Here is a 26,761-nt window from a genome sequence, read left to right on the forward strand (position 1 = left end):
AAAAAGGCAATTATTTGCTTTGTCAAATGCCGGATTAACATTTTTTTTCCCAATTCCACTTTAAATGGATTTCTGTTTTCTACTAGTTAAAACGAGCATTTTCGCCTGCTAGTTTTGAAAATCGGTTCAGAAATAAATATTTTATGAAGGTTAGCAGTTGACACTGAAATGCAACAAAAAAGTGATTTTATGAAACATGCCATGTCAAAGTGCATTTTCTCCTTTTTTTAGTCAATTTTCTAAAACTATACCTTCTAAGCCTGTCTTTCCTTGTTTAAAAACCTAAATTAACCTTAACAGTAGACAACTTTTACAAGTTAAAGCTATTTTAAAGCTCTAGAATGTCAATTTTGTTGTGTATTACCATACCAAGGCCTTGGTTAAAATTTAGTCAATACTGAATTTATTTATAACAGCGGGGAAAAAATTGGGCTTAATTCATGCTAAATTGTGACTTTATACTTGCTAAAATAATAAATTTGATTTAGTCGCATGAAAAAATATAAAGCGTTCCCTTCTAAGGTTTCTACATAACGCGCAATCTTCTTTTCCAAGGGGTAGCCAATAAAGTATCAATTAATAACGGAACCAAGTCTATGTGTCAAAATGTCTATATTGGTTGCTAAGGACAATAAACAACAAAACTAATATACATTGTCATACTAAAGGTTGTTTCTTCCTTAGAATTGTATCTATAACCTAAATATCAATAGTTTTGTGGTATGTTTGTCTGAAAAAAAGGCAATTATTTGCTTTGTCAAATGCCATAAGGTAGCAATACACAGTTAGGAAAAAAACTTAAAATTGACACTCATAATTTTTAAACACCCCCTTTCCCCTCCTGTCTAACAAAGAAGGCTTTATATGTGTGTTATGCATGTATATACTTGTAGAAAGAGAATCTTCCATAGATTTGATTTCTAATGGTCATAAGGGTGAAATATAATCCCTTTTGGGTGTAACCATGGCAACAATCTGCATTTCTTAGATACAAAATATAGCAAAAAAGGGGGTGAACATGTCACAAAAGTCTCCAAAATTTGGTCTAAAGGAAAATTTCAATGAATTACAGTGATACCTTTCCTGAATCCATAGGTTTATATCTATCAAGTGGTCCAAAAAAAATCATATGTCTTCCTGCTCGTTTTTCCATAAAATTGAATTGAAAAGATCGAGCGCAAAATCTTTGTTGATAAACACTACAATAATTTATGGACCTATGAACGGTACGGATAGGAAAATACGGACTGTCAATCATTGAAATGGCCTATAAAACATGTTAAAATCAATCTAAATGTTCATATAAACCCACTAAGAAGGCTATATTATTCTTCAATTACCTAAAAATCAATTTTATTGTACAAAAACTTTCATATTTAAAAAATTCACAGGGGCCATAATGCGAAACTAAACTTCTAACTGTGTATTGCTACCTTAAGGATTAACATTTTTTTTCCCAATTCCACTTTAAATGGATTTCTGTTTTCTACTAGTTAAAACGAGCATTTTCGCCTGCTAGTTTTGAAAATCGGTTCAGAAATAAATATTTTATGAAGGTTAGCAGTTGACACTGAAATGCAACAAAAAAGTGATTTTATGAAACATGCCATGTCAAAGTGCATTTTCTCCTTTTTTTAGTCAATTTTCTAAAACTATACCTTCTAAGCCTGTCTTTCCTTGTTTAAAAACCTAAATTAACCTTAACAGTAGACAACTTTTACAAGTTAAAGCTATTTTAAAGCTCTAGAATGTCAATTTTGTTGTGTATTACCATACCAAGGCCTTGGTTAAAATTTAGTCAATACTGAATTTATTTATAACAGCGGGGAAAAAATTGGGCTTAATTCATGCTAAATTGTGACTTTATACTTGCTAAAATAATAAATTTGATTTAGTCGCATGAAAAAATATAAAGCGTTCCCTTCTAAGGTTTCTACATAACGCGCAATCTTCTTTTCCAAGGGGTAGCCAATAAAGTATCAATTAATAACGGAACCAAGTCTATGTGTCAAAATGTCTATATTGGTTGCTAAGGACAATAAACAACAAAACTAACATACATTGTCATACTAAAGGTTGTTTCTTCCTTAGAATTGTATCTATAACCTAAATATCAATAGTTTTGTGGTATGTTTGTCTGAAAAAAAGGCAATTATTTGCTTTGTCAAATGCCATAAGGTAGCAATACACAGTTAGGAAAAAAACTTAAAATTGACACTCATAATTTTTAAACACCCCCTTTCCCCTCCTGTCTAACAAAGAAGGCTTTATATGTGTGTTATGCATGTATATACTTGTAGAAAGAGAATCTTCCATAGATTTGATTTCTAATGGTCATAAGGGTGAAATATAATCCCTTTTGGGTGTAACCATGGCAACAATCTGCATTTCTTAGATACAAAATATAGCAAAAAAGGGGGTGAACATGTCACAAAAGTCTCCAAAATTTGGTCTAAAGGAAAATTTCAATGAATTACAGTGATACCTTTCCTGAATCCATAGGTTTATATCTATCAAGTGGTCCAAAAAAAATCATATGTCTTCCTGCTCGTTTTTCCATAAAATTGAATTGAAAAGATCGAGCGCAAAATCTTTGTTGATAAACACTACAATAATTTATGGACCTATGAACGGTACGGATAGGAAAATACGGACTGTCAATCATTGAAATGGCCTATAAAACATGTTAAAATCAATCTAAATGTTCATATAAACCCACTAAGAAGGCTATATTATTCTTCAATTACCTAAAAATCAATTTTATTGTACAAAAACTTTCATATTTAAAAAATTCACAGGGGCCATAATGCGAAACTAAACTTCTAACTGTGTATTGCTACCTTAAGGATTAACATTTTTTTTCCCAATTCCACTTTAAATGGATTTCTGTTTTCTACTAGTTAAAACGAGCATTTTCGCCTGCTAGTTTTGAAAATCGGTTCAGAAATAAATATTTTATGAAGGTTAGCAGTTGACACTGAAATGCAACAAAAAAGTGATTTTATGAAACATGCCATGTCAAAGTGCATTTTCTCCTTTTTTTAGTCAATTTTCTAAAACTATACCTTCTAAGCCTGTCTTTCCTTGTTTAAAAACCTAAATTAACCTTAACAGTAGACAACTTTTACAAGTTAAAGCTATTTTAAAGCTCTAGAATGTCAATTTTGTTGTGTATTACCATACCAAGGCCTTGGTTAAAATTTAGTCAATACTGAATTTATTTATAACAGCGGGGAAAAAATTGGGCTTAATTCATGCTAAATTGTGACTTTATACTTGCTAAAATAATAAATTTGATTTAGTCGCATGAAAAAATATAAAGCGTTCCCTTCTAAGGTTTCTACATAACGCGCAATCTTCTTTTCCAAGGGGTAGCCAATAAAGTATCAATTAATAACGGAACCAAGTCTATGTGTCAAAATGTCTATATTGGTTGCTAAGGACAATAAACAACAAAACTAACATACATTGTCATACTAAAGGTTGTTTCTTCCTTAGAATTGTATCTATAACCTAAATATCAATAGTTTTGTGGTATGTTTGTCTGAAAAAAAGGCAATTATTTGCTTTGTCAAATGCCATAAGGTAGCAATACACAGTTAGGAAAAAAACTTAAAATTGACACTCATAATTTTTAAACACCCCCTTTCCCCTCCTGTCTAACAAAGAAGGCTTTATATGTGTGTTATGCATGTATATACTTGTAGAAAGAGAATCTTCCATAGATTTGATTTCTAATGGTCATAAGGGTGAAATATAATCCCTTTTGGGTGTAACCATGGCAACAATCTGCATTTCTTAGATACAAAATATAGCAAAAAAGGGGGTGAACATGTCACAAAAGTCTCCAAAATTTGGTCTAAAGGAAAATTTCAATGAATTACAGTGATACCTTTCCTGAATCCATAGGTTTATATCTATCAAGTGGTCCAAAAAAAATCATATGTCTTCCTGCTCGTTTTTCCATAAAATTGAATTGAAAAGATCGAGCGCAAAATCTTTGTTGATAAACACTACAATAATTTATGGACCTATGAACGGTACGGATAGGAAAATACGGACTGTCAATCATTGAAATGGCCTATAAAACATGTTAAAATCAATCTAAATGTTCATATAAACCCACTAAGAAGGCTATATTATTCTTCAATTACCTAAAAATCAATTTTATTGTACAAAAACTTTCATATTTAAAAAATTCACAGGGGCCATAATGCGAAACTAAACTTCTAACTGTGTATTGCTACCTTAAGGATTAACATTTTTTTTCCTAATTCCACTTTAAATGGATTTCTGTTTTCTACTAGTTAAAACGAGCATTTTCGCCTGCTAGTTTTGAAAATCGGTTCAGAAATAAATATTTTATGAAGGTTAGCAGTTGACACTGAAATGCAACAAAAAAGTGATTTTATGAAACATGCCATGTCAAAGTGCATTTTCTCCTTTTTTTAGTCAATTTTCTAAAACTATACCTTCTAAGCCTGTCTTTCCTTGTTTAAAAACCTAAATTAACCTTAACAGTAGACAACTTTTACAAGTTAAAGCTATTTTAAAGCTCTAGAATGTCAATTTTGTTGTGTATTACCATACCAAGGCCTTGGTTAAAATTTAGTCAATACTGAATTTATTTATAACAGCGGGGAAAAAATTGGGCTTAATTCATGCTAAATTGTGACTTTATACTTGCTAAAATAATAAATTTGATTTAGTCGCATGAAAAAATATAAAGCGTTCCCTTCTAAGGTTTCTACATAACGCGCAATCTTCTTTTCCAAGGGGTAGCCAATAAAGTATCAATTAATAACGGAACCAAGTCTATGTGTCAAAATGTCTATATTGGTTGCTAAGGACAATAAACAACAAAACTAACATACATTGTCATACTAAAGGTTGTTTCTTCCTTAGAATTGTATCTATAACCTAAATATCAATAGTTTTGTGGTATGTTTGTCTGAAAAAAAGGCAATTATTTGCTTTGTCAAATGCCATAAGGTAGCAATACACAGTTAGGAAAAAAACTTAAAATTGACACTCATAATTTTTAAACACCCCCTTTCCCCTCCTGTCTAACAAAGAAGGCTTTATATGTGTGTTATGCATGTATATACTTGTAGAAAGAGAATCTTCCATAGATTTGATTTCTAATGGTCATAAGGGTGAAATATAATCCCTTTTGGGTGTAACCATGGCAACAATCTGCATTTCTTAGATACAAAATATAGCAAAAAAGGGGGTGAACATGTCACAAAAGTCTCCAAAATTTGGTCTAAAGGAAAATTTCAATGAATTACAGTGAAACCTTTCCTGAATCCATAGGTTTATATCTATCAAGTGGTCCAAAAAAAATCATATGTCTTCCTGCTCGTTTTTCCATAAAATTGAATTGAAAAGATCGAGCGCAAAATCTTTGTTGATAAACACTACAATAATTTATGGACCTATGAACGGTACGGATAGGAAAATACGGACTGTCAATCATTGAAATGGCCTATAAAACATGTTAAAATCAATCTAAATGTTCATATAAACCCACTAAGAAGGCTATATTATTCTTCAATTACCTAAAAATCAATTTTATTGTACAAAAACTTTCATATTTAAAAAATTCACAGGGGCCATAATGCGAAACTAAACTTCTAACTGTGTATTGCTACCTAAACTGTATGGCAAATATGAAGTCACTACCTTCGAGCATGACAGCAAAAATGCAAAAAAAACAGATAACATGTGATTTCCTAAGTCTAAGGGCTAAAAAGTAATCAGATCGGAACAACATTAGGGCTTGATCTGCAACTTGTCATGGTAATATTATACTAAATATCAAACCAATATCTCTAATCTTGAATAAAGTGTACGGAAAACTGATTTCACAGACGGACGGACGGACAGAAGACAAACCTTTGTTGGTAGGGAACTAAAAAAATAAAGTTACACTATTCTGAAACATGCTTTAGAAATTCTACTTGCCTCTAAGCTGACCGAAATTTCGTGTACTAGTATCAAATATATGAGAATTGAAAATACAAAAACAAAGATTATTTTGCTCTCATGCTTCTTTCTCTGTTCAAGTTTTAAATTAGGATTTGAAATAGTTCTTTGTTAAATAATGCGTAGTGGCGTCCGCTGTCTATTAATTTTTCACATTCCAAGAAATCTTCTTGAACTTCTCTGATATGCCTGGACCAAATAAAACTATTAAATTAATCTTGAAATCAAACTATTCAAGATGAAAAATTGCAATTCTAAGCGTTGTTGTTGCATGCTTTGTTTGTTTCCTTTATGCAGAAATCACTATATATGTTTTCTAGTGTTTGCGAAAAATGTGGCTTTTAATGTATTATTACTAGTACTCTCACATGGTTATATAATCTGCCTGATTTAAGAAATTACAGAAATTATCCGTAACCCTGTATACATAGAGTTTATATCAAAAGCTGTCTTCTCTTTATATCACAAGCATCATTTCTAAAAAAAAATAATTACAGAGTGACCAAATAATTTTACAGGAGAGGGTTTGTTTTTTGGTCTAAATCGCAATGTTATCCTCTTTCCTTTTTTTTTCGTTTTATCATCCATCTTGTTAATAATATGCTCGGGGTAGTTAAATTTTTTTCGTGGTTTCGGAGGGAAAAAATAATAGACGGACGATAACTGATGTCAAAATCTTTCATAACAGAAACTATCAATTATATATTTTCAGATGAATGTTCCAGTAGATAAAACTGTTTTGGATTATCTGGGGGTACAGCTGTTGCCGTCAGATGATGACAATGAAGTAGCCGAGGGACTTTTAACTTCTGATGTAGAAGAACCAAATTCTGAAGATCAGGTTCCTGATTTGTTTACAGATGGGAGAAGTAGCTCACCATCTTCAATCAAGTGTTTAATATGCTTAATAGAATTTACCAAAAAGTGTAATCTCAAAAGACATATGAAGAAACATGATGGCACCATGAAAACTTGTAATGAGTGTAGCAAACTGTTTTTTAGTGGCTATGACTTAGCAAGGCACGTTAATTCTGTACATAAAAATATAACACATGAATGCAAAACATGCAGTAAAACTTATAAATCAAAAGTTGGATTAGCGTACCATGAAAGAGGTCATGCTAACAACTTCCGGTTTTTATGCCCCAACTGTGGCAAAGGTTTCAATTACAAGGGTGATTTTGAAGGACATAAGGCAGGCCATGATGATGAAAAAAATTTTGAATGTTCCAAATGTGAAAAGAAATTCCAGTATAAAAGCAGCCGAAATGTTCACCAAGGGCTTTGTGGAAAAAAGAAGTCTGACTACTCATATAAATGTGACACCTGTGGGAAAGTTTTTAAATCCATGAAATATCTGAAAGAACATATGAAAAGCCATACCAACCCGGATAGGTACCAGTGTACCGTATGCGGTAATTTTTACCAGAACAGATCCGGGCTATATAAGCATTCAAAGAGTACAGGACATTAAAAAGAAATTTATTCTGATTTTATTGACATTTACTTACATGCTAGTTGGTTACATTATATGTTCATTTATTTTTTTTATTAATTCAGTATTCAATTTCGGCAACATGTTTTATAAAAGAAATTAACCTTTCATGTTATGTCATTAAAAATAATTTAATTTATCGTTCAACTTCAGGATAATGCACTAGAAAATAAATACAATCATGAGAATACATTTTATTAGCAGTATACTAGTATAAGAAATAAGAAACAGTTTGTTACTGTTAAGAATCATGTTATTAAAGTACAATTACAATAATAGAATTTAGTTATTTTAACGTTAAAAAGAATATGTATTCAACTTTCAGTAATAAAAAAACACACTCTATAGTGTATAGCTATTGATGGTTGTAGTACCTCTGATGTTATTAAGATGATAAAAAGACGTTCATCCACTGAGACCAATTTCAAACCATGCAGAATTCTCCATATCAAACAAATGGTCTTGATTCAAATATGTAATCAAGTTCAACTTTCCCAAACTAGCTGGTAATTTAGCTTAACCGATATAAGTACAAAATGTTATATTAATCGCGTAAGAGTAGTAAAATACTAGATAAAACCCCACCCAAACCCCACCACCCCAATTTATCTAAGAAAGATCTATTCCAAGTCTAGTTGTAGGAAGAATTTTACTCTCATCACATTTATGATACTGTCTTATTGGCAAACATCCACGAGTTACTTCTTGAGGTTTTGAAATATCAGATTTCTTAGCCTGTCTTTGTTTTTTTCGTCTCCGCAAAGAACTATCGAAAAAATGGTTCCTGTAAAAATAAATATAATGTATTATTTGGATTAAAACTAGTAGTATGATATATTTCAATAAATTTTAGTGAAAAATTATTTTGCCTTTATTTTTAATAAATAAGGAATTGGTTTTCTTGTTTGAATTGTGAACACTGGTTTTTGTTGTGCCATTTATAGTATACTGTTCGTTGTGAGCTAATGATCCGTGATGAAGGCCGTACTTTGACCTATTATTGTTATCTTTTTATAACTTGTGACTTGGATGGAGAGTTGTCTCATTGGCATTCATACCATATCTTCTTATTTATATGTATTTTCAAATGCCTATAAATTGACTGATGTGAAATATATGTAGAATTGGCTCTATCATCATTTAACTAAAAATGCATTTGGATTTTCTACCTCTGGCATTGATTTTTTTTCATGGTTTTCAGCTTTACAATTGACTTTTTATCTTTTCGATCAGACCGTCAATGACGATGGATGGACGGTTATTTTATGTCCAGTGGCAAGTATGATGCACAGTGAAGATGAATAGGTATAAGTTACACAAGCTTGTTTTCAAGTTCCCTATAAATAAGTCAGGTGAATATTCAGGAAGAAAGCATGATATTGAGAAATGAATATGAACCCGTTTTGTAGTAATTCGTAATTTTAACGTGTTTTCTCATAATGTAACAGTTCGAATAGAAGACATGTCACCTTACGTCTGACACATTATTCTGACCCCTGGGGTCGACCAGTCTTTTACTTAAACTATTTAATGCCCCGTGATTGGCAGAGAAGCAGCAATTACCGTCGGAATGTTCAAGTCTTTAAGTTGGCTTGACACGATCCTAAATCCTACCATACTCGCGGTGAACACAGAGGCAGTCTTTTGTAAGTAAACAAAACTCTTTCTTGAGTGGAAAATGTTTTAGCCTGACATCTTTATGTTATCAATTTAACATTCGTTTATATAAGGCAATCATACTTTAATGGAATGTTTTGTATTCTGCCGCTTTCGTATTCAATACTATCAGATAGAGGTGTATTCTGCAAGCATTCATTGGTGCCAGATCCTTGTAACAATGGTGGTACTGGATAGACAGACTTTCTTGCTGATGTTATACTAAAAGACCTATATTAAAAATGTAAAAAAAGAATAATGTACATTTGTTGTATAAAAGTTATCAGTGTTTTATGAACCTTTAACTACAAATGGATACTAGTAATACAAGCAAGCAGTCTTTTTTTAGCTTATTTCTTTCATTTTTTTTTACACTTGTTATTTAACTATTATAAAAGATACTAACAAACAAATATAAACATATTTTGACAGTAACCCAATAATGAATGGTAAAGAAAATCTGTTTAATTATACTGTTACCTATCAGAAGGGTCGCTGCGGCAGTGAAGAATCTCTGTTATAGTTGACATCAAGCGAGGTATACTTACACCCTTTGGACATCCTGGTCTTGTTGTTTCCATCTGGCTTAATTCTCCGAAAAAAGTTTCATTTGCTAAGCTAGATATTGATCGCTGGTTGTACGTTCCAGTGTTCGTCAGTGCATAGAGTTGTATATTAGTGTCAATCTTTTGCAAAAATCCTTCAAATGATATTCTACTAAACCCTTTGATGAACATTCCATAAGGTGGAAAGGTGCCGAAGTCTACATCTGATAGCAAAAACTGTTTCATGCGCAATCTCATATTAGCTCTATTAACTGCTGAAATACCGGGACTATCTTCAGCCTCGTACCAATTTCTAACTATGCTACAAAAGTCTGCCTCATTTGTGTAACCTAAATTGTGCATTTCATTTTCTACTTCAATAGAAAATGTTTTTAGAGCGTATGCATTGTTTTGTTTGTCTACTAAGTCAACCACTTAACTCTTACTTATGATGTCCCTGTTTTGTGCGACAGCATGCCAAGCATCTTTTTTAATACCTTTAACACCGTCTTTACAAACTTTAACTCTTAAATTCACTAAAAGATGGTGAGCATCGACACACATCGGTTCAAAATTCTCAGTTTTACTGTTGTAATTTGGATAAGAAAATATTTCAGTTGACCCCACTCCTTCAATGTTCAATTTTTGGCTAAAGGGAGCGTCATCGTACCACTGTTGTTGCTCCCTTGGAAAAATGAGTGTTGCATAAATGACATTTAAAGTTTGTTTCGGAACGGTCTTGGAATTAGCTCGGCTATAGGATTTTAGTGCTCTTGAAGCAAATTCTGTCAATTTTAATAAATGTTTAACAGTTTTCTCAGACACAATTTGTTCTCCATTTCCAATTAGTTTACTTATGGCGTTAGATTGATCGAAGATGCATCCTTGAGGGACCGAAAATATGATCATTCACGGCGACATTTTATCATCTTCTATGTTTATGAAATGTTGTCTCATTGTCACAAAGTCCATATCTTATACTTTTTATATTGTAAAAGCAATAGCTTAAAGTAGTCAGTGCTTACTTCCTATGCTGCACGTACGGCTACATTGTATTTTAAAATAACATTACTTAATTAAACGTGAATCTGAAAGGAGTCGTTTCCTTAGACTCCGAAAGTAAGCGTTTCCACACTTGACGCTTTGACGGGTTTATCGGAAAGGAAGTGTTTCCTGGATTTTTTTAAAAAGGAGTTTTTATTGATGTTTCAGGTTAACGACACAAGGTAAAGTCATTTGATAAGTTAAAATATAATGAAAAGTTTGCGAATCAATACGCTTCATGCTTTTTAAAATAATTTCCAAGGAAAGAAATGTATTTTTTATCTGTAATCGTCAACGACGCTGAGATTGTGGAACTGTTTAAACTAATTTATATTATGTTTTTAATGAAATCGACTTGTTATAAATTTAGACAACACATTCAAATGTTCCGTGAGCTACATATTTTTATTTAACTTACCTCTTGACCGCTGCATTACTCATGTTAAGCTCGTGCTCCTGTGCGGTGTCGTCATCAAAACTCCGAAAGGAAGCGTTAGAGTATCGGAAAGGAAGCAGAAACGCCGATTCTATCGGAAAGGAAGCGTTATGAATATACACCGTGGTATAGCCTTTTAACAAATTGTTTCTGTGAATCGGAAAAGGAATTATAGGTATACGCTATGCTCTCTTAGGAAAAAAGAAAACGTGAGGTATACGTATTGAGTTCTATAGATGAAAGAATGTGTTGGATATTTAGTAAATGGTAGGAAGGATTTGTCAACTACAATTTGTTTTTAATTAAATGTATGTAAATTTATGTTTTTTTTTCATAAAAATAAAAAGGGACTATTTCATGGTGGATTTTAATCAAAAGTGGTACTAAAAGATTTCTTTTTAACCTTAAGCAGGACCGACAAACGTTGTTTGAAATAAAGAGCAGGAAGCTAATGATACATTTTTTCGAGAGATAAAAACGAAAATAAGACGATACGCACCTGCATATGTTTCATATAACAAAGTTTCACAAATATCTAAAAAAACAAAAATCCACCAGTATATTTTTGAAGTACTTTAAATTCGGTGTAATTTGAAACCCTGCATGTTCACATGCATAATGAGTTACTTTTAGAGTAACCAAAAAACAAACCAAGCATTTATAAATGAACAAAAATTTAGTAACCTCCGAATTGTCAATTAGTGTTTCAAAAATTGTTTAGCTTTTGTTTTTGTTTGAAGGGATTTGAAAAGTCGAACTTCCGGGAATGTGCATGGTATGCACATACGGAGCAAGGCTGATATGCAAATAATCACTTCAGTTAAGATATCCAATCGCTTATTTTTTCGTAGGATATGAAGTCGAAATATCTGTTCGTTCGGGACAAATCTTAAACTGAACAGTTTTATGCATACGGTCGCAGAAAAGAAAATATCAAAATTATATCGTCTGAACTAAGTATTTTGCTCATTCTTAAACAAAGAGCGACAACCGAATCTTTTTTGTTGTTGAAAATAGGAAATAGTTATCGCTACAATACAAGACATATTAAACTTGGGACAAGTCTCTGGTTAATTTATGACCATATGTTAATGTTTTGTGGTCTGAGAAAACTACAAAGTATACATGTACACAGATGTAAAATACCTGTACAAAAAAAAAATCATAACCAACTGGAAAAAATACTTACATATGTAGTACACACATAAAAGTCATTGATTAATTGTGCGCACATATTATAATAAATTGAGTGTAAACATGGTAAAGGTAGATGAAAAAACGAGGAACAAAAAAACAAACAACAACATTCAAGTAATATGCTATACAAACACATACATGCAGGTGGAGGGAATTTGGTTTCAAACTATTCATAAATACATGATATGTTTTAGGGAGCTACCATTTGTTTTTTTATGGGGGAGGGGGGAGGGGGGTGAACAATTTTGTCCTGCATTTTTTTTTAGCTGTAATCTCTGTCCTGCTTTTTTATTTTTTTTTGTTTATCCGGACTTTTTTTACCTAAATTGTCGTCCTGACTTTTTTTTTTTAAGTGTCTCATCCTGCCTTTTTTTTTACTCAAAACTCCTGTCCTGCATGCCAATTATTTTCAATTTTCATCCTAGCCCCCCATAAAAATCAAATGGTAGCTCCCTTATCATATTACTTTTGTACATTTTTTTGAAATATACAAATTGTAGTTCAGAAATAAGGACGCATACTTCGCAATACATGTATTAATTCCATAATCCTTTTTTGACGAATAATAATAGATAAAACGGCTGGCGACAGAAGTTAATCCAGTTATAAAACATAAAGGACTTTACCAAAACGTTTATGATTTAATTAATGATAGTCTTTGTGTTTATTGTTGTTATAATTAGGTAATAATAAGGTAACAGGTTCCTCGACACACGTACGGTAAGTCCAGAATTGTTGAAGTTGAGAGTCAAAAAGTCAAGAGCTAATGAAGCGAAATGATAATACAATGATAGCCAGGACAAAACACATAACAAGCGAATCGTAATTATTATTACACTTAAGACGTCCCAAATTTTACATATTATGTGATTACATATAGTTGCATATAAATAAGAGAAAAAGTTTTGTCACATTTTGGTTAAATAAGCCCTAACTAGTAAGCTTCATAAATCGCGTTCTTGGTGATAAATTCAATAAAACATTCACATATTATCCGACAAGCACCTATCGTGAACTGAAGTCGTGATTGGGAAAGAAAGATAAAATATTTTCAAATGATGGATGGAAGAAATAAGAACGTTGTTCTTCCGAGTATTCACATTATTGGAGCGGATGAAAGTGATCGTGATTCAAACTATGGAAGCCGTACCGAGCTTACGAGTACCACGGATATCGCTGCTCGTGCTCTTGGAAGAGTTTTCAATAAGGTGTTATCTTTCAATGGAAGTACGCCGTAAGTATAAAGCAAATAACTCCCCTTGCACCTTTACATTAACTCAAAATGTACTAACATGTCATAGAGTTTGTTGTGAACGTATTTTTTCATTCATACAACAAAATGGAAACTAGAATGCACAATGATTTTAACTTTATTTTTATTTGAAGATTCTGAAGAAAAAAGTAAGTAGGAAAAACGAAGCAATTGTGACAACCATCTCGAAACCATCAGACAAGTTTTATGAAGGAATAAACGTAACTGTTTTATTTTGAGTCTTTGACTTCAATAAGTTATACAAAATATGAAATAAGTTTTATGAATACGTATCAATAGCAATACATGGCTAGTAGCACTACGTGCAACGTATATATATATACATGTAAGAACCTTGATATTACCAAATTCCTGTTTTTTTGGTTGTCTTTCATTGTTTTAGGACAATTATTTTATTATCAGTATGAAAATAAAACGCCGTGATGTGTTATGCGACAAATGCCCAGATATGGTAACATATCTCCGTTCTTTAGACTACAAAACAACAATGTGTTTTACGTTATAATACGAAAAAAAACATATTTGTCATATTGTTTTTCATTCATTTTTTTGTACACCAACATTGTCATTAGTTTTGTCATTTGAATTGTTTTACATTTATCATTTCGAGGGCTGTTATAATGAATGCCGAACGGTGACCTAGTATGCTTGTGTTTTCCCCGCTGTGTCTGTTGGTTTCTTGTTAAGAGTTGTCTAATTGACAGTCATACCACATCTGCTTATTTTCAAATATAGAGATAAATTAATGAATAGTATGTCTTTTTTTGTTTTCAACAGTGTATTAAACATTTTTTTGTTAAAGAAAAATACTGATCTTATTTTGAAAGATGTTTTACAGACCTAGTAAAAAGATATTTTACAATCTCCGTATACTTGTATAGGTTATTTCATGTAAACATGGTTTGTGTTTTACATTTGTAAAGCGTTCACCGAAGAATCTTAAACTTTTGTATAAAGCACAGAACTGATCACGTTGACGAATTCAGGGTGAGGGTTCCGGGTTGGGATCCCATGATTTTGTCCGACGATCAATACTATGGAATGAGACATAATGATATGGTTGGAGACCCTTTTAATTCTCAATGGATTCTCCTTTCAAACATGACTGGATTCACCCCGGTTTCATACTAAATAATGTGCACTGTCAAAGTTTTATTCTATTTTGCATGACAAACCCACGTCAATCTCAATGATTCACCACTTTTATACACATATATATATATTATATTTAGTTTTAATTGCTCATGGATAAACTTTTTATTTGCCGTCATTTTTCATTAGATCACTTTGCACTTTTACCGTGTCGTTGTCGCTGTCTTTTCACACAATCGCGATGAAAACTTTCAATATCATTTTATTTCTGGCGCATTCCAAAGTTCAAACCCGAGTTATCTGTCTTTGATAAAATTTGAATCGATATATATTATTTTTAGAAATGTCATAAATATAATGATTATATACATGTACATGCATGTATGCAGAAGATGAAGGATTGGTTTTTTTTAATGTAAAGAAAAGGAGAAGCGTGGATTTCACCAATAAGACAGTTACTGTAACCAAACACACTTTTGACAAGAAAAGATTTCTGTAGAGATCAACATACAGCGTTTACAATTCTTCTTACCCCAACTATATAGTTCAAAAGGTTTGTTTTCTAAAACATGAAAAAGAAGGGGGTGTGGATGTATGACAACTAAAGGAAATCCAAGAACTAAAAAAACACCAACCCACATGAACATCATAAGGCGGCTTTAACTTTTTTTTAGATATTCATTAATTCTTTTTAATCGAAATCACAATTTTAGAAATCCCAGTTCACAGATTTTTAGAATGAAATCTTATGATGCATGTACCAATGAAGTAATATCATTGAATTTATTCAAACACATTCATACACACACACATATATAGCGGTTAATATTTCTTTGACCAGTGTATGCATCATGTTTCTATAAGATATTGATACTTTAAGACGAAAATGACCTGAGCCGACACAGTATATCTCACTCCTTTCATGTGACATCGGTAATTTACAATATCAAATTATACATCTCATCAATGTTCCATATCGAAAGCTTCTTTAAGCCAGGAATTTCAGAGCTTAGCTTTGTAAGGACTTTATTTTATTATTTTGGTATAACATTTTAATTAGATTAAAAATTCACTGAAATAATATTACACCGCCACTTAGACACCTTACGATTATATTCCATTTATACAGTCACATTTATATGTTATGTATTTAAATAATTTTGTTTCATGAATGGCCCGAATTTAAATAATTTTGTTTCATGAATGGCCCGAATTTAATAATTTTGTTTCATAAATAGTCTGTATTTAAAAGTTATTATTTGATATTATTACAACAAATAAAAGGCATTATATCTTGATATCCTGTTGCTAATAAATTTTAATATTGAAATAGGGTTAAAGGACAATTTATATTCTTCTCGTGGAGTTGGCACGTGGGAATTTCAAAATATATACATAATCAAATAACTAACATCGATAACTGATGTGATTACGTTGAATTTGTACCTCAATCAAATTGAGTTGGGAATAATACAGTTTTATGTTGCTATAGAAACGAAAATAACTTCGATATTGACGTTAATTGATTGTAGTGGAAACTGAATGTAAAAAAAAAAACAAGAAATGGCTGAGACAGACGACAGGTAAACTATTGTCTGAATTTATACAATATCATATATGTTTTGGCTCAATCTTTTTATTTTTATAATACAAATCCTTGTTTTATATATAAAAATGTATATATTTTTTACTGTAAGGATATAGATTTGGAAAGGCCTTACATACATATGTATACATTTATTACTGATTTGTCCGTCATATTAATATATATACTATTATTAGTCCGTTGAATTTAATAGGTGAACAATACATGTTCTTTTTAACATCTAGGTTTTTTTTAAAGTTATATACAATTGTATTCATGAACAATTGTTATGCGTTTACTTTTCTACATTGGTTAGAGGTATAGGGGAGGGTTGAGATCGCACAAACATGTTTAACCCCGCCGCAATTTTGCGCCTGTCCAAAGTCAGGACCCTCTGGCCTTTGTTAGTCTTGTATTATTTTAATTTTAGTTTCTTGTGTACAATTTGGAAATAAGTATTGCGTTCATTATCACTGAACTAGTATATATTTGTTGAGGGGCCAGCTGAAGGACGCCTCCGGGTGCGGGAATTTCTTGCTATGATTGAAGACCTGTTGGTGACCTTCTGCTGTTGTTTTTTTATTTGGTCGGGTTGTTGTCTCTTTGACACATTCCCCATTTCCATGCTCAATTTTATGATACGTTATAATTATTTTAAGAAATAATAGGTTTAGACTGGACTTGTCCAAAAGTAGATGAAGTATTTATCTGACAGGCAAATTACAGAACCTTTAAAGCGTCTACCATAGAAGGTTATACGAAGCAAAACCAAGGACATCCTTATATCTATAAAGAATTATCTGTATCAGGGTCAAACACCTTATGAATACGCAGACCAAAAGAAAATAAGACATAAAGTCAGCCTTGTTTTACTTAAACTTAATGCCTCTATCTATGTTTGTACATTATTTATTCAGGTAAATGTATTGAAATATGTATAATTGTCTCTATACCTTTGTAATTTTGAAGTTTGTTATACTAGTATACAACTCTTACAAAATTTGAAATTTGTAAGGACATATTTGTGTAAGCTCATGGACAAATCAGCTGGTTTCACATCTCTCAGAGTTGTTGAAATAGTCCTTTTTATTAGAAGAACGCATGATTCCCTAACCACAGGGTATTTTTTTCAATGCTATTTTTCATAATCGGACTTGACCTCGAAATGATACATTCTGGCACAGCCAAAACAACTACTAATGCCATTTGCGACCTGGCGTGTACTGTATATCGTCTATTTTGTTTGGTAGGTTGGGTGTATGAATGCTTTTTCTTTATTCTATCAGTCTATTAGAAAAGCAGAAATATTTTTTTTAACAAAACCATAGCTAGTTAATGCATGAAATCTGTCGGTCCGATTTTGCGTATTTATATATAATAGTAATGATTTTTTTTTATTTAAAGAGCGTCTATATGGTAGCTGGTAAGTTCCACCATTAACGTGGCTTAATTTAGATGAAATGGAGGACACAAGTCACACAATATATAAAAAATGTAATATGCATGCTCGTTTGGAGTACAGACGATACATATGGGTCAGTGCCGCGATGCCGTCATTTATATATTAAGATTAGAAGGTTGTATCATTTGTAAAGCAAAACGTTTTTCCACTGAATTATCAAAGTAAATATAATACAAAGCCAACTTTCCCGACCGATCGTATGGTATTTAACGTTATATGTAAATTCTGGGTTTTCGATTTACATGAAGTATTTAACGCGATGCTTTAACTGATCGACCATTCGAGTGATCACAAAAAATATTTATTATGCAAATTGACAAGTACAGAAACATCTTCTAAGATGAAAAGAAGGTGTATCAATAAATTTATCTGTTAAATTTGCTGTCAATGTGAGAAATAAGATATTTGTTTATCGTTAAATGTTTTATTAGATATATAGAAGACACACGTGTGTATATTAAACTATGGCGACATGTCCATGCAATATAGGTATATGAGAAAGTGAAATAAACATTTATCAAATGGTGAAAGTCCTTGATAACAAATACCTATACAAACTTGTAATATATTATAGTTTAAAATGTTTTTAAAAAAATAATCACAAAATTTGTTCATCCGTAGATACAAATAGTCAATATAACTGATGGGCTGAGAATTGAATAATTTATCAAGTCAGTTCATATCAAGTTTCAGACTGTATTACACAAACGTTGCATTATGGAGACGTTTAAATCTTTCCGCCGTTGAAAATCGGAATAAATGAGCAGGGATTTATTTCTTATAAAGGTATGGTTAATCCAATTACGATCCTTCATACCGTCGGACCACAAAAAGGTTGTCTTTAAAAGAAGTTAATTATTATTTTGATAGAAGTAAAGAGCCGCTAAAGAGATTACTTTTTATGTAAATTCTATTTGTGCATGTTGTTTATAAACCAATTATGTAGGTATTTGGGTTGGTGCGAAATTTTAAATAATAAGTAAAAACCGAACTGGTGGGAACACAGGTTAAAATATATAAGGTAAGAACATTTAATAATTATTAATTTCAAATTCATTTTATTTTTTATATAATAAAATGATTTTTTTTCTTGAATTATCTCTGATTCAAATCATGAAATGTTTTATAATTATTTTTTACGGCAACATGTTGAAAGGACCTCTCTGGTCAAATGGTCTAAATAGTCCAACTATCGTATCACTTGCTTGTCAACACTGAGATTGTAAGTTCGGACCTCGCAGCACGTTGCAGGTGTACTCGACAACAATTTTAATCGACTATAGGAATGTCAGTTTTAATGCCGAAGGTCGGAGGTTTTCTACGAGCACTCCGACTTCCTCCGCCAATAAACACTGACAGCCACAAAAAAAAGTGTTTAGTGCTGAAAGTGACCTTAAACACAAATCATTCTAGATAAAAAAAAAAAAAGGGACGAAAGATACCAAAGGGACAGTCAAACTCATAAATCTAAAACAAACTGACAACGCCATGGCTAAAAATGAAAAAGACAACAAACAATAGTACACATAGAAAACTTATAACTGCCTTAAATTATGTATAACAATGCCTGTTTTATTTTCAGTACAACTATTATGTCTTTGACAACGTAAGTGAAATAAAACCATTTGATAAATACACGAAACTTTTATATACATTGTAGTTTCTAGAAATATCGAACGTAACCATTAAAATGATTAGTTTAAAAAATCATTTTCTGTTACATGTATAATAGCCCAATATATATGCAAGAATATTCAATACTCCTAATTTTATTTAGAAAAAGAAAGATTTGTTCGGTATTAATTATTTGTTTTCCTTCTTTTCATTCTGTTGTTCTCAGTCCAGTCAAAATGCTGTAACTCGCCCTTGTCAATGCATTCGGTTATTTATTTTTTCATGTAGTTTTTTGTACCTGTCCAATGTCATGTAAGCTTTCAAATGAAATGACGTCAACTGAATATATTTATTTCTAAATTTTACCAAGAACTGTATTTGGAAACGTAACAGTGTAATAGGTATTTTTTAAATATTCATGAACTTGGTTTAATGATCTTTAATGATCATTTCTGAAATCTGATCTCAAATCAATTTTGAACATAGTCAGATATTATTAAGCGCGATTCTATTAAATGTTCTATAATTGTTAAGTCTCTGCAGATTGGATCATGTTTGCTTTGTTAATAAAATGCAATCACCATGATTACATTAATTAATTATTGGTAACTAGTCAATCAAAATAAATGGCTGGTAATTATTAACCGTAAAGATTTATTGTCGTAAAATTTGAAGTGAAAAGTTAAATTATTAACTTGATGCCTGCTGATAGGTAAATGATTATCTGTCATATACACAATACTTTAAGGTGGTATGGGTGTCTTCCTCCATCTTGGATTGTAAAAAACAGAGAACTAAAGGTCTAGATTTTCTATTAAGTTAGCAAAATTTGATGCAGCCTGAGGAATGCAGATATTTAATGTGAATTTTCATTTAAAAGAACCAATTTATAAGAATATAACTTATAAATTATAATATTTTTGCAAATATTAATTATTTTTGGTTGTTTTTTTAGTGTTTTTTTTTAATTAGCATTTTAAGGGGAGGTAAGTCTAAAACAGTGCATTTTCTGAAGGATTCTACATGGAATTTTCCTATTTTGTATTTTAGCGGGGGAAAACGTACGGTGACCCTATCTTTTCTTTTGATATTCTCAAAGCATTGTCTGAAAGCTATCTTTTCCTTAAGTATTTAACAATTATACCATTGTGTTTAGTTTCTTATCACAAAATGGTGTTTTTTCCTGTACAATCCATACAAAATTTGTCATTTTGTCACGTCCTGTAGCTTGAAAAAATGCGAGGTGACCTATCATTTTGATTATATTTTTCAACATATATTAATAGATACTAAGTTTTGGGAAAGTATGAACAAATTCTATCATTTTTATTTTAGACTCCCATACCACCTATTTTCATTCTGATTTACTAAAATAAAATTGCCAGGAAATTGCCATTTGTAAAAATATCGAATGTTACAAAAAAACTACTAAACCCTTGACGATTTATGTATAATCTGTAATGTCAATGAGGTTCTATTTGTCCGAATAAAACCCCAGTTTTGTTGAGTAAATACTTTTTGGATGGTAATTGTTATTGTTAAGATAGTAATGAATATTGTTCCTCGAACAATATTTAGTAGTAGGCTCGTGCAATATGATGTAGTACTCCGGATAATATTCAACAATGTTACTGAAATTTCCCTTTATAAAGATAAGGAGTTGTGGTATGCTTGCTAATAAGACAACAAATCCACAATAGTTCGGATGACGTGGAAGTTAGCGATTATAGGGAACTGTCTGTATTGCCTTCAATAATGACCAAACTAATACCACTCCTTGTAGTCAGAGTTAAAAGCCGAAAGGACAAATTTAAAACAATTCAAACGAGAAACTAAAACGACATCAATTATATACAAAATAATAAACGAAAAACAAATAAGATATTCAGCAACAAACGGCAACCACTAAATGAAAGGGTGCAGACTTTAGGCAAGTACATACGGAATGTTGGGGGGATAAACATACAAAAATGTATCAACTGTCTTTTATAGTATACACTAAAAAGATAGATGTGGAGCAAATTGAGATCGTTCCCATGACCTTAACTAAAACGATTTAAAGCAAGTCTTTGTCCTGTGATGTTTTTGTAAAGTATATCTTATTCTGTATTTACTGTTTGATTGACCAAAGTCCCACATGCATTTTAATGTATTAATTCTTCCTAATGAAATATCTTTAACAATAAAAAAAACATACGTTATTTCTACGTAAACAGTCAACTAATGCGTTCTTTTAAATATATTGTAAAACATATGAATGGCGCATTTAATTTTTCATACTTACATTACATTACTTACAACGGTTGTAAAATACCATTGTCAATTAAACCATTATACAACGGTTAATACAAATGCCGTTAAATCTTCAAAATAAACAATTTGTATTGTAAATGGGTTAAAGTCTGTGGCTTTAATATCCGAAAATGAAGTTAATATCGTTTATGAATGTCAGAAGTTTTGACTACTATGTGAGAAAAAAAAATCAATTATTTATGTTACAACATGTTTATAAACATCTCACGGTCTAGCCCCCTTGGAAAGATACGGCAACCTAATTTAAACTTTGAACAAGGAGAATAGCCCGCTTGACACATCTCGCATGTGACATTTCAAAATCGCAGTTTTATTACTTGTATTTCAGATCTTTATCGTACTTGCGTGTCACTTCTTTTTTAACTAACCAGGAAGTTTAAAGACCTTTTTTTCTTAACTCTAACAACTTTACCACAAGTATTTTTTTCCAGATTTTGATTTATATGTCAGTCTTAACGAAAAAAATTCTACAATGGTCCACTAAAGTGATTAATGAGACATCTTATTGCAATTTATTTCTAAAATAAAAATGCTAGGCACGCAGTTAAATTTGTACATAAAGTACAACATAGCAGTTTCATTAAATATATACTTGCTCATTTTGATTTAAATCCTGTTTTGCTTTTAATATAAAAAGTAATCGTACTCGACATCTAGTGTGTATCCACAAATATTGTCCATTTTACAATATATATGAACCATCACGTAAATTTAAAGTAACATTTAAACGATAAACACCCCATAACACTGGCATACAAAGGATGTTTTATTTTCTCATTGACACCTTTAATTTTATGTACATAGACGTTTTCAGTGGTGAATTTAACCGGAAAAAATAATACAAATATTAGCATTTATATTTTGATTTATTTGAAAAACTACTCCGAATTGTTTGCATATGGTATAAAATCTACTTAAGAAGTCTACTTTCTATTTAATTGAAGATTTTAGTGTCAATTTTGTTCAAATTTGTATCAAATTAGTGTCGTTACAGTAATACCGCTAAGAAATAAACATATAGTTACCCGTTTGCCTGTACTTTATACTCTCAAATAGTTACTAAAATATGGAATAGTATCAAAAGAAATGAAGATTTTCAGTTGAAATGTTTTGATGAGTGAAATTTAAGGACACTATCCTCTCCTTCCCTACACTCTTAGTGCTGTATCTCTATATTCATATATTAATATTTGAATATAAGGTAAGATTTTACGATCTTCTATATTGGCTAGAGGTATAGGGGATGGTTGAGATCTCACAAAACATGTATAACCCCGCCGCATATTTGCGCCTGTCCAAAGTCCGGCGTTCTCTGGCCTATGTTAGTCTTGTGTCCTTTTCAATTTCAGTTCATTTATATACTTGGGAGTTTTGTGTGATGTACATTTTCACTGAACTAATTCACATTTTTGTTTAGGGGCCAGCTGAAATCCGACTCAGGGTGCGGGATATTCTAGCTGTGTTGAAGACTCATTGGTGGCCTTCCGCTGTTTTTGCCCTTTGGTCGGGTTATCGTCTCTTTGCCGACATATTCCCCATTTCCATTCTCAATTTTTCTTTTTTGAAAATGTTATCCCGGAATGTTTGACTGTGTGATATTTGTGTGCAGATTCTTTTTAAGTGCAAATTTAATGATGGGCGGAGAACTTCAAGTTGAAAGATCAGATTATATCGCACGGTAGCGGCCTTCTTAGTTCATTAATTTTCATCCATTTCGTCAGTTTCTTTTAATAATTTATATCTTTATTGACGCTAAATAATATTTTTTTAAATGCGAAGATAAAAAGATAACCCACTGGTACATGTAAAATGCTTCAATTTACCAAATGATTAATTCAGCATGATGCAATTCTGTGCTTTATTTTTTTTTTAAATCTCCTTAACCTTTTCTTAAATTGAATTTCGTATCACGCTGGCGAAATATCATTTAACTGAATATATCACCTTTTTCGTTTCATATAATATTTTAACTTTAAAAATGGTCATCGGACGAACGGATCTTACTATGCAGCAGAAACATGGTTATTGTATGCCGACATTTTCTGTGTTTAGATGGGTTTGATTAAAGAATGTTAGGAGAATCATGACCAGATATTGTGTAAAATTAAAATTGAGAATGGAAATAATTATCATTATTATCTTTTATGCTATCAAAGTATATATAACCAAAATCGAAACACATATACAATCTATGGCTACATTATATATCATAGAAAAATATTGAACCTTCAAGCTGAGATATTTTTAACACATACCAGTCTCAGCTTCTTGTCAACATTTTGGTCAAGTACAACTTCTTTATTTAAGAAAACAAAACACCACGAAATGTTATCCTTTAAAAAAAAATCAGGAAATGACCAATAACGCGAGAATGTGTGATAGTGAGAATTTTGATACACTATGATGATAACTGTTAAGAAATAACGTAGTTTACTTAGTTTACAATCATCTCTTTCTTAGTTTAAAATTTAAAACTCTTAATCGGTAGGGATAAGATAAACGATTTTGACAAGGTAAAATAATTATAGTATATTTCCGAAGGTAAGACACTTTTTAAAGAGAAGAACGCGTAAAGTTGAAGGTAGGAATTGATTTTTATCTTTAAATGTAATAAGTATAATTATACAAAATATTTGAATTTGACAAAATTATATACACCTCTATCATAATAAGCAATCTTGACCCCCCGAATTTGATTCGTATTATTTACAGATTATAATTGAGATATTGAGAAAAGGAAAATATCGGTGTACGTACAACGCAAGCCATTATTTTTAAAAACAAATTAAAGTTCTATCAAATGCGTAATCTTGCATAAATTTGAGACATTTTGAAACAAATCTATTCAGTAGAACATGCTTTTCTAATTATTGACACTTTATATATTTATCGTTTAATCATCGAAATACCCCACAAATTTAAGGCAACGAATGCTATCTCTAGGGGTAAAAAAATACCTGTTGCAACTTTGCTAACGTACAGTAATTTTTTCTGGCCTTCGCTAAGGGTGTGCGGAATAGAATATATTCGATGCATTTTTGGTGGTCTGTCTTAGATTACACCGCTGAAGAGTGGATTCATTATTTGGTTCGATAACCTGTTGAAATTACAATGATCCTTTCCAATAAGCATATACTTTTTCTTGTTCTCGTGTAAGAAACATAAAATATGTACCGCTAGTCTGGATCTACCAACTTATTAGATGGTTCATTCTTAATTGATATTGAGTCTTTTTTATCTTGTTCCGAAAATCCACCAAGCATATATCATGTTAGCGTAAAGCAACCAGCTAATCGTCAACTTTTTTTTTAACCTAATTGTTTTATGACATCCTGAATATTAGTGTCCCGAAATTGTTTTTAAAGAGTGCAAAACTTTAGTTATTGAGCTGCAACGCCGACAGCCTTAGCATTTATATGAAGTGAATATAACATGTTTTATTTAAAAACAAGTTGCATTTCGCATGCAAGAAGTAGCTACGTGTATGTTATAAATGTGACAAAATACAAAATGTGTTACTTGAAATCTGTACAATATGTTTGTAGAGAACACAATAAATGAGAAGTAAAGATATCAAATTCAAAAGGTTCTGACTTTAGAACTTGTAAATATTTATTCTCTCTCATACTGCATTATATCTTTATATTTTGTAAGCAGTTTCAATGTGGAATGATGATAGATTTGAACTATATTGTAAAGCCCTTGTCGAAGTAAATATGACTTTTTCAATATTATAATATTAAATAAAGTATAATTGATGCCTTTGAAGAAGTTAATTCTTTAACTTTTGAAAAAGATAAACGTAGTCTACACCCCTTTTGAATATCAAATACAATGAGAAAGCCTTTACATTATTTTTCATGCTTTAAATGGTGGACTCAATCTATTTTGGTTTCATATTCTTCCGACTCAATCAACGATTGCTTAAGAAAAATAAAAAAAACAACAAAAAAAACCCGAAAAATATAAAACGATGATGTAGTCTCAGACTGTATAAAATAATGAAAACATCTGATTTTCACTATTAAATGCTTCATACATTAAAGTATGTGAAATTATAAGATAAAAAAAAAAAGTGAATACAATAAATCAAAATTGTCAAAACTAGTATGTAGTCGACAGTGAAAACCATCCGATAGTCATTTTTAAATGCTTCATACATAAAAGTAATGTTTTCTATTCCTGTTGTCATCACACACGTTTGCATTGTCACTGTTCATATCATTTACGTAGATGTACCTGCACACCAGAGCATAAAAGGAATTTATATACTGATCAGTAGAAATAAATAGATAAAAATTAATCATAAGATTTGTCAAATGTCAATATCACAAGTGTGAAGTTAATATTTCAAACATTATACTGTCAATTTTTGCAAGGATTTCTACGTTACTAAAGAACATAGAAAGATAAAATATTATAGTCAAAAGAACATGTCAACATTTTATTTTAGAAAATAGTTTCCATAAGTAACCAGATGGTTTATTGTTTGTAAAAAGGATATGTTTTTTTTTTTTTTTTTTTTTTTCATTTTAGACTTTTTTTAATGTTTGACGAACGGCCTAGCCTTATATATTTGAATTATTCCTTTATGACTATAGTCTTTCCTCAATGTCGATGCTGTAACAGGACCTTTTTATTCCAGTAGCAGTAAAAAAAAATCACTTCTTCTCTTAGAATAAGTCTTCACTTTTTAAAAATCATTCTACTGACATTATAAGCTTGATATTTTCCTTATATATTTAACATTAGACCAAACATGCAATCAACAAAAAACTGAGCTTTTAATGTTAAATCTAGCATCTATTATATGTCTGTTTTTAATCATTTGTTAAAAGGGAAAACAGATCCACAAATAGCCTCTCGGATTTATAAAGGAACATGTAGCAGACTGATTTGGTTCCTAACAGAAAAGAAAACAACACGAAAACATGTTTTCTTAATCGTCGACAGTATTGCGATCAATGTTAAACATCGACAGTATTGCGATCAATGTTAAACTCATTATGTACATTATTTGTCCGTCCCAAGTCAATGTTAAACTCATTATGTACATTATTT

General features: G+C 31.2%; 1 protein-coding gene across 8 annotated transcripts in view; it reads left to right on the plus strand.

Moving 5' to 3' along the window:
- LOC134693426 (uncharacterized) overlaps positions 1–26,761 on the plus strand; it is a 72,777-nt gene that overhangs the window by 20,015 nt on the left and 26,001 nt on the right. Inside the window, exon 1 of one of the 8 annotated variants that reach the window (XM_063554243.1) lies at positions 13,337–13,595. The exons of 2 other annotated variants lie outside the window; for them this stretch is intronic. In XM_063554243.1, the coding sequence (XP_063410313.1) occupies positions 13,417–13,595 (179 nt within the window). In that variant the 5' untranslated portion in view covers positions 13,337–13,416. 5 more of the 8 variants (XM_063554244.1, XM_063554245.1, XM_063554248.1 and 2 more) reach the window with 5 other exon arrangements.

This window comes from Mytilus trossulus, chromosome 12 (assembly GCF_036588685.1).
Source record: "Mytilus trossulus isolate FHL-02 chromosome 12, PNRI_Mtr1.1.1.hap1, whole genome shotgun sequence".
In the NCBI taxonomy this organism is placed as follows: Eukaryota; Metazoa; Mollusca; class Bivalvia; order Mytilida; family Mytilidae; genus Mytilus; species Mytilus trossulus.